Source organism: Equus przewalskii, unplaced genomic scaffold (assembly GCF_037783145.1).
Source record: "Equus przewalskii isolate Varuska unplaced genomic scaffold, EquPr2 ChrUn-7, whole genome shotgun sequence".
NCBI lineage: Eukaryota > Metazoa > Chordata > Mammalia > Perissodactyla > Equidae > Equus > Equus przewalskii.
Genome location: NW_027228755.1, coordinates 913,376 through 923,858, shown reverse-complemented (window position 1 = coordinate 923,858; position 10,483 = coordinate 913,376). Strand labels below are relative to the sequence as shown.

Genomic DNA, 10,483 nt, shown 5'->3' with positions numbered 1-10,483 from the left:
ATCAGTTTTCCCACACTAAACCCAGCATATATGGGGTTAAAACCAAAACACTCATTCCCTGCTTACTCTCTGGCTTCCTGGCTCCAGAATCCACTGTCCTCCATGGAGACAGACACCGTCAAGGACAAGCACCTGGACTATCTCCTCCCACAAAGAGATACGGGCTGGTGGGAAAGCTGCTGACCAGCAATGTCATGGGCTTCCTCCTCTCTGCAAGTGTCTCAAGGCCAAAGACAGGCTGCTGGGAAAGCTCTGACCAGCAAGGCCATATGCTCCCCCTCCCCTACCTAAAGCCCCAAATAAAAACCCTTCCTTTAGCTTTTCGGGGAGTTTGGGATTTCAGCATTAGCTGCCCTCTCTCCTTGCTCAGCACTGTGCAAAAATAAAATTCCTACTTTCTTCCACCACCCCTGGTGTCAGAGATTGGGTTGCTGTGCAATGGGTGAGCGAACTCACTTCAGGTTCGGTAAAAGTATTTCCAAGAAAAAGTTTAGGAGGAAGAGCCTAGAGCCATTTTGTCGACAAATATAAAGTTTTTAATTAAAAAGAAAAACAACATACTAGTGAAATGAAGGTCTGTGAGCTAGAGAAAGGTCATAGACCACCAGTTTTGAGCCTCTGATTTAAAGGGTAAATAATTGGAGATCTTTAAAAGACAGGTAGCATCTATCCACTTAGCAGAAACACTCATATTTTCAAAGCAGATATCATATGAAAACAGAACAGCCCGGGCCTGAGGAAACCACTAAGCATTTGCATGTCTAGTAGTCCTCAATCTCATCTATCTGAGGTGGAACTTTCATGCCTCCTGAGCTGGTCTAAAGGACAGCATTTCTCAAAATGTAAGAAAGGAACAGCAGGAACACTGGTACTAATTTGTTCACTGACCAAAGCTGCAAGAGAGAGAATAGTGAGAAATGAGCACAGAGCAGTATCCTCATTTCTCTCATCAATCTGCAATTCTGAGGACTTTCCCAGTTCTGTTCCACTCTTCTCTCTTTCCTTCTTCTTTTCATATTTCTTCTTCCACATTCCACATCTCCCCAAAGGCTGTACATTTCCCATCAACACTACATTGCATGCTTCATTTTACACCCATAAAGGAAGTTCCCAACATATACACTGCTTATTACTCAGCGCTGTTCCCTTTTCCAAGAAGTTCATCTACACTCCAGTGTGTATTCCTTTGACTATTACTTCTGCTTCTCCAGAGCCCCAATATAGCTTAAGACACAGAGCCAGGGGGAACACATGGAGAAGAAGAAGGGTTTCTCCTATGTTTTGTATGATGTACAAGTCCCTCTTTATCAACTTCAGGACAACTTTGGCTTAAAAATCCATTCCTTCATTCTAAAATTATGTACACAATGCCTACCAAGTACACAGAAAGAAGTCAGGTTTCATAGCAAAGTTCTGATCTTCCCTTGTCCACAATTAAGCAGTGACACATTATCAAAGGATGTCACTGTCTATAGTAAATGTTAATTTTTCATCTAAACAGTTTTGATTTTTATTCAGTATGGGAAGGAATAGATTACTGGGGTTTAGTATTGAAAAAAATCCCAATTACATCATTTATAAAGATTCCTGTATGATCAGAAGAGAAATTCATGACAAAGACTTGTTTTCCTAATAGAAATTGAAATGTATCCTTCCTATATATTCTTGGAAATCTAGGTCTTCTCATTTTTTCGATTCTCAAATATCTCTGGAGACTGAAATGGAAGTGGAGATCCAGCCTCACTGTTAGGCGTTGGCCAGAGATGTGGACTCTGAGAAAGCCCCAAGGATCGCTACATACTCTGGTCTCCATCTTCTTGCTGCCCCAGATCTCATTCCAAGTTGTCCACTCCCCAAATACCAGCAGCAATGATCACAGCAGCACGAGCTCCTCATCATTCAGCATTTTGAGAAGAGACTATTTCAGCAACTGACCTGAAGAGACCTTTCAAAAAGGTAACAGGAAGCAGGGACCAGAAGCTATTCTTCAGAATGTTCTATATAAATAGAAAGCCAAGAAGAAAGAGACTCCTCCAATGTTTGATCTCTATTTCCTTATGTAAGATGCTGAGAAAATGGAGATTGCTCATTCCTATAAGTTTGTTTCAACTCTGTATCATGATAGAAATGTATAATAAGCTGATCAATCCTTCACACTGAAGTGTAGTAGCAATTGCCTCAGAGTGATGGAAGTGTAAGTGATTTTAATAGTTATATTTTTAATTTTCTCTAATTTCTTACTTTTGTATAATGAAGATATATTATCTTATATGTAAAAATCCATAGGTTCTTGTGGCCCCTCTCTGCTCAAGGGGTCCAGGTGGTAGTCCCCTCAGATTTCAGAATAGTCAGGTCATATGCATGTGTGTTAAGTGTATGGAGAAGTGTTAAATGGCAGCTCTTAGATAGTCCCCTTCTAAGATTAGAGTGGTCACTGGCAACTTAACCATTGAGCCAGACCATGGTAACATGGAAAGTTACCTGAAAACCTATCATTTCCCACATGTTCTAGTAAGCCAGAAATATGTAGGTAAATAATTCTTAATAGATAAGGGTGATTTGCAGTGACTAGACCAATTTATCTATGTCCCTACACAATTTTGATATATTCTACTAGAGGTTTTTATGTCATAATTACTGTTAATAATGGGAGAGTGTACTATGCCCCAGGGATGGTTAGATGTAATTAATAGCTAAGAGTAGTTCATCAGTGCTAAGGTGGTACCAGGGTTAATTGTAAGGTTGAGATTGCCCTTATCCTGTCATAAACCTATGGGATATACTAGCTCTCAGTTCTTGATGCTCAGAGCTCAGAAGTTAAGTGTTCTTGTCAAGGATGTATGATTATTTCAGTACAAAAAAATTTAAATAATAGTTGTAACCATTCTTAAATGTTTGTTTTTTCTGAAGAACTTCAAAATTATTCTGTACATTTTATAAAACATTCTAAATTATTTTTGGTAGATTGATTATCAAATTCAAACCCACAGTCATCTATGTCCCTCCCATTGGTGAACTATCTTTGGCAGGGGAGGGGATTGTACAAAACGTCAATCAAAGAGGTGTTGTGGTGAAAATTCTGATATTTGTGCTTGATAGTCATTTAGTTAGAGACCCATATTCCTCAGCTCTTTGAACTTTCTTAGTACTAAGTTTAAGGCTAAGTGATAATTATGTATATTTTATTTAATGAACACTTACATAGTGCTACCTATATGCCAGACATTGTTCTAGGAGATTTATGAACACTTATTTACTCTTCATAATAACCTGTGGGTTATCTTCATTTAAAGGTGAAGAAACCGAGGCATAGGAAGATTAAGTAGTTTGCTCTAGGCCACACACTTAATAGGAGATGGAGTTGGGACACACCTCAGGCAGGAGATTCCAAAGGCTGTGGTCTTACTCCTGACATGGTGGCAAATGTAAAACATTTAACGTTTCAAAAAGACACTGACACTCTGTTGATTTTACATCAATGTGAATTTAAAAAACTGAACATTAAAGAGTGGACAGGGATTTACTCTCAAGATGGTGGTACAGGCAGACTCTGAACTCACCTCCTCCTATGGACATAACAAATTTACAACTACTCTTGGAACAATTAGCCCTGACAGAGAACTGAAAACGGGATAAAAAGAACTCCCACAACAAGGGACAGTGCTGACTGAGGTGAAAGAGGCAGAAATTCCTTTCTGGAGAGAAAAAAAGCCACCTTCTAGCTGCTTCACAGCCAGCCAGGAGCTATCTTAAGGTATGACCCCTTTCCTGGAGAAGTAGGGGATCTGAGCAGGGGAGCGTTACCGCAATAAGCAGCTTTTAGACACAGCACAACTGAGACAATTGCCATATCTGGCTTTGCTGGTTATCACCAACAATGGGGTATAGCCCTGGAGAAGCTATCAGTCATAAGGGGGGAAAAAAGCCTGTTCTTAAAGGGCCCATGCACAAATTCACCCATTTTGGAAAACAACTTAACATCACCAGAAGGTGCACTGTCTTTTGGTGAAAAGAGGCTCACTTCATTGGAGTTCTTCCTCTGGCCTGTTAGCCCAGGGATCTTCCCAACCCACTAGAGCATCAATGTAATCCAGCTCAGCCAGGCAGGAAGGCCACCCTAGCCACAGGCCCTACACAGCAGCAAGCCTTCAGGCAACTTGTGGGCCCACATATGCAGGGTGCATGGAACCTCTGCAGCTGGGTGAGTAGGTCCACCTCTGCAGGGCAGGGTATGTGCGAGGGGTAGGCCTGTGTTGGCAGAGTGTGTGGGGCCTCTGCAGCAGGGTGACTTGGTCTGCTTCAGTGGGTCAGGGTGTGAGCATGGAACAGGACTGTATTGCTGGGATGTGTAGCCCTGCGGGCAGTGGAGCTTGTCAGCTCCAGCAGACTTGTACTTCTCAAACAGCCACATAAGGGATTGGCCCCACCTTCCAAAACCTGAAACAACTGAGTGCTCCCATGCCTATGACCAGATCCACTCAGTCACAATCTGAGAGAGCTGACAGCAGCCTTGTAGGCTGGAAGTCTACAGCAATTGTAAACCCCTGAGCCTAGCAACCAGCCACACTAGGGATCAACACACTTAATGGAAGAACTACAACAGGAATGTGCTATTAGACCTTGCAGCCAACTGTGCTGGGCCTCTCTATGCCTGATAGAGTGACTGAAGGAACCATTTTAGCCACATGCAGCTGAGCATTATAAACAGCTGACTAGGAGGACAGCCAAGGATCCTCAGGCACCTGCAGCAAAAGCAACTCTGCCACAACAGAAGGACACATGTAGCTCACACAGGGGACACTCCAGGAACATTTGGAACTGGTGACAAGAAGGAAGTACACTGCTGGGCCTCATAAGACATCTCTTACATAAAGCCGCCTTTCCAAGATCAGAAGACATAGCTGATCCACCTAATACATAGATATAAGCACAGAGAAGGAAGCAAAAAGAAGAGACAAGGGAATACTTTCCAAATAAGAGAACAGGACAAAATCCCAGAAAAAGAACTAAATGAGACAGAAATAAATAATCTACCTGACAAAGAATTCAAACAAAAAGTCATAAGGGTGCTCACTGATCTTGGGAGAAGAATGGATGAACTCACTGAGAATGTCAACAAAGAATTGGAAAATATAAAAAAGAACCAATCAGGAATGAAGAATACAATACTGGAAATGAAAAATTCACTAGAGGGACTCAACAACAGAATAGATGATCCAGAAGAACAGAACAGCAAGCTGGATGAAAGACTAGAGAAATTCACACAAGCTGAACAGATAAAAGAACAAAGAATTAAAAAGAATGAGAACAGTTCAAGGGATCTCTGGGATAACATCAAGCACACTAACATTCATATTATAGGGGTCCCAAACAGAGAAGAGAGAGATAGAGGGGCAGAGAATCTATTTGAAGAAATAATAGCTGAAGACTTTCCTAACGAAATGAAAGAAACAGACATCCAGGTACAGAAAGCACAGAGAGCACCAAACAAGATAAACCTAAAAGCCTCACACCAAGACACGTTATAATTAAAACCTCAAAAATTAAAGATAAAGAGGGAATCCTAAAAGCTGAAAGAAAAGACAACAAGTAACGTACAAAAGAAACCCCATAAAGCTATCAGATGACTTCTCAGCAGAAACCTTACAGGCTAGAAGGGAGTGACATGATATATTTAAAGTACTGAAAGGGAAAAACTTACAGCCAAGAATACTCTACTGGGAAAGGTTATCATTCAAAATAGAAGGGGAGAGAGTTTCCCAGACAAGCAAAAGGTAAAAGAGTTTATCACCAAGAAACCGGTTTTACAAGAATTCTTAAAGGGACTTTTGTAAGTGGGAAAGAGAAGACCACAAATAGGAATAAGAAATTAACAAAGAAAAAAAAGCAAGAAAATCACTGGTAAACGCAAAACTACAGTAAAGGTAGCAGATAAACCACCTATGAAGATAATATGAAGGTTAAAAGACAAAAGTACTAAAATTACCTATTTCAATGATAAGAGGGTAATGGATACACAAACACACACAAAACAGGTTAGATATGATATCAAAAATATAAAATGTGGGAGAAGGAGAGTAAAAGAGTAGAGCTTTTAGAAAGAGGTCAAACTAAGGAGACCATCAAGTTTATACAGCTTGCTATATATATAGATTATTATATATGAACTGCATGGTAGTCATAAACAAGAAACTATAATAAATACACAAAAAATTAAGAGAAAAGAACCCAAACATGATACTAAAGAAAGCCATCAAACCACAAGGAAAGAGAGCAAGAGAAGAAGAAAGGAACAGAAAAGAACTGTTAAAACACCCTGGAAAAAAGTACCAAAATGGAAATAAGAACATACTTATCAATAGGTAGTTTAATTGTCAATGAACTAAATGATCCAATCAAAAGGCATAGGGTGGCTGTTTGGATAAAAAAACAAGACCCGTATATATGCTGTGTACAAGAGACACACTTCAGACCTGAAGACACTCACAAACTGAAAGTGAAAGGTTGGAAAAAGATTATCCATGGAAATGGCAATGAAAAGAAAGCTAGGATAGCAATACTTATATCAGACAAAATAAACTTTAAAATAAAACCTATAACAAGAGACAAAGAAGGGCACTCCATAATGATAAAGGGAACAATCCAACAAGAGGACATAACAAGTGTAATTATCTGTACACCCGACATATGAGCACCTAAATACATAAACCAATTATTAACAAACATAAAAGGAGAAAAATATAGTAACACAATGATAGTACGGGACTTTAACACTCCACTTACACCAATGGATAGATCATCAAAATGGAAGATCAATAAGGAAACACTGGCTTTAAACAACACATTAGACCAGATGGACTTAGTAGATATATAGGGAACATTCCATCCAAAAACCACAGAATACACATTCTTTTCAAATGCACATGGAGCATTCTCCAGGATTGATTACATGTTAAGCTACAAAACAAATCTCAATAAATTTAGAATGTTGAAATAATACCAAGAATTTTTTCTGACCACAAAATTATAAAACTAGAACCACCTACAAGAATAAAGTCAAAAAACCCCACAAATATGTGAAGATTTAACAAAATGCTACTGAACAACAATTGGGTGAATGAAGAAATCAAAGAAGAAAGAAAAAATACCTGGAGACAAATGAAAATGAAAATATGACATGTCAAAATTAATGGGATACAGCAAAAACAGTTCTAAGAAGGAAGTTTATAGCAATACAGTCCCATCTCAACAAATAAGAAAAATCTCAAATGAAGAATCTAACAGTGCATCTAAACAAACTGGAAAAAGAAGAACAAAGCCAAAAATCAGTAGAAGGAAAGAAATAATAAAAATCAGAGCAAAAAGAAATAAAATAGAGACTAAGAAAACAATAGGAAAAAAATCAATGAAACGAAGAGCTGATTCTTTGAAAAGATAAACAAAATTGACAAAATTTTAGTTAGACTCACCAGCAAAAAAAGAGAGAAGCCTCAAATAAATAAAATTAGAAATGAAAGAGGAGAAATTACCATGGAAACCTCAGAAATACAAAAGACTACAAGAGAATACTATGAAAAGCTATACACCAACAAATTGGATAATCTGGAATAAATGGGTAAATTCTTAGAATCATACAACTTTCTAAAACTGAATCAAGAAGAAATACAGAATTTGAATAGACCAATCACCAGTAAGGAGACTAAAACACTAATCAAAAGCCTCCCAAAAAATAAGAGTCCGGGATCAGGCAGCTTCCCTGGTGAATTCTATCAAACATTCAAAGAAGATTTAATACCTACCTTTCTCAAATTCTTCCAAAAATTGAAGAGGAGGGGAAGCTTTCTAATTCATTACGCTGATATCAAAACCAGACAAGAACAACACAAAAAAAGAAAATTACAGGCCAATATCACTGATGAACATTGATGCAAAAGTCCTCAACATAACACTAGCTAATAGAATACAGCAATACATTAAAAAGACCATACAGCATGACCAAGTGGAATTTATTCTGGAGATCCAGGGATGGTTCAAAATCTGCAAATCAATCAACATGATATACCACATTAACAAAACGAAGAATAAAAATCACACGATCATCTCAATAGATGCAGAGAAAGCACTTGAGAAGATACAGCATCCACTTATGATATAAACTCTGATTAAATTGAGTATGGAAGGAAAGCACCTCAATATCATAAAGGCCATGTATGATAAACCCACAGCTAATATCATTATCAATAGAGAAAACTGAAAGATATCCCACTAAGACCAGGAACTGGACAAGGATGCCCACTGTCACCAGTCTTATTTAGCATAGTAGGGAAGCCCTAGCCAGAGCAATCAGGCAAGAAAAAGAAATAAAAGGTATCCAAATTAGAAAGGAAGAAGTGAAGCTGTCACTATTTGCAGACGGTATGATCTGATGTATAGAAAACTCTAAAGAATCCATCAAAAAACTTTTGGAAATAATAAGTATATATGGGAAAGTTGCAGGGTACAAAATCAACATACAAAAATCAGTTGTGTTTCTATACATTAACAATGAAGTAGCAGAAAGAGAAATTGAGTACAATCCCATTTACAACTGCAGTAAAAAGAATAAAATAACCAGAAATAAACTTAACCAAAGAGGTGAAAGATCTGTACACTGAAAACTATAAGATATTGATGACAGAAATTGAAGAAGATACAAAGACATGGAAAGATATTCCATGCTCTTGGATTGGAAAAATTGCCATCATTAAAATGAGCATACTTCCTAAACCAATCTACAGATTCAATGCATTCCCTATCAAAGTTCCAACAACATTTTTCACAGAAATAGAACAAAGAATCCTAAAATTTATATGGAAGAACCAAAGACCCTGAATAGCCAAAGGTATCCTGAGAAAAAGCAAAGCTGGAGGTATCACACTCCCTGATTCCAAAGTATACTACAAAGCTATAGTAACCAAAACATGCTGCTGGCACAACAAAAGACACACAGATCAATGAAACGGAATGGAGATCCCAGAAATAAACCCACACATCTATGGACAGCTAATCTTTGACAAAGGAACCAAGAACATACAACGGAGAAAGGAAAGCCTCTTCAACAAATGGTATTGGGAAAACTGGACAGCTACATGCAAAAGAATGAAAGTAGACCATTCCCTTATACCATGCACAAAAATCAACTCAAAATAGATTAAAGATTTGAATGTAAGACCTGAAACCATGAAACTTTTAGCAGAAAACATAGGCAGTATGGTCTTTGACATCAGTCTGAGCAGCATATTTTCAAGTACCATGTCTGACCTGCAAGAGAAACAATAGAAAAAAATAAACAAATTGGACTAAAGCAAATTAAAATGCTTTAATAGCAAAGGAAACTATCAATGCAATGAAAAGACAATCAAACAATTGGAAGAAGATATTCGCAAACCGTATATCTGATAAGGGGTTAATATCCAAAATATAAAGAGAACTCATACATCTCAGCAACAAAAAAAAACTAACACCCCAATTTAAAAATGGACCAGGGGCTGGCCCAGTGGCCAAGTGGTTAAATTCACATGCTTGGCTTCTGCGGCCCAGGGTTTTGCGGGTTCGGATCCTGGGCATGGACATGGCACAATCTATAAGGCCATGTTGAGGCAGCATCCCACATAGCACAACCAGAGGCACTCACGACTAGAATATACTACTCTGTACTGGGGGGGCTTTGGAGAGAAGAAGAAAAAATAAATTAAATAAATAAATAAAAGAAGAAGATTGGCAACAGCTGTTAGCTTAGGTGCCAATCTTTAAGATAAAAAAATGGGCCAAAGATCTGAACAGATATTTCTCCAAAGAAGATATACAGGTGGCCAACAGGCACATGAAAGGCTGTTCAACATCATTAACTATCAGAGAAATGTGAATCAAAACTACAACGAGATATCATCTCACTCCCGTCAGAATGGCTATAATTAACAAAACAGGAAACAACAAGTATTAGGTAGGTTGTGAAGAGAAGGGAACTCTCATACACTGCTAGAGGGAGTGCAAACTGGTGCAGCCACTATGGAAAACAGTGTGGAGATTCCTCAAAGAATTAAGAATAGAACTACCATACTATCCAGCTATACCACTGTTGGGTATTTATCCAAAGAACATGGAAACAGGAATGCATAAAGATACATGCACCCTATGTTCATTGCAGCATTATTCACAAGAGCCAAGACTCGGAAGCAACCTCAGTATCCATCAAGGGATGAATGGCTAAAGGTGATGTGGTATATACACAACAATGGAACACTACTCAGCCACAAGAAATGACTACATCCAGCCATTTGTGACGACATGGATGGAACTTGAGGGTATTATGCTAAATGAAATAAGTCAGAGGGAGAAAGTAAAATACCATATGATCTCACTCACGAGTAGAAGATAAAAACAAGAAACAATCACATAGAGACACATTGGATTGGTGGTTACCAGAGGGGGAACCAGGTGTAAT

The 10,483-nt window shown here is 38.3% G+C and overlaps 1 protein-coding gene across 1 annotated transcript in view; it reads left to right on the top strand.

Annotated features, from left to right (window-relative positions):
• The first annotated feature begins 325 nt into the window (after nt 1–325).
• The window catches only part of LOC103541334 (T-cell surface glycoprotein CD1a-like), a 546,159-nt gene continuing 536,001 nt past the window's right edge, over nt 326–10,483 (top strand). The window contains exon 1 of the mRNA XM_070608484.1: nt 326–461. Coding sequence (XP_070464585.1) covers nt 439–461 — 23 coding nt within the window. The 5' untranslated portion in view covers nt 326–438. The remainder of the gene's footprint in view (nt 462–10,483) is intronic.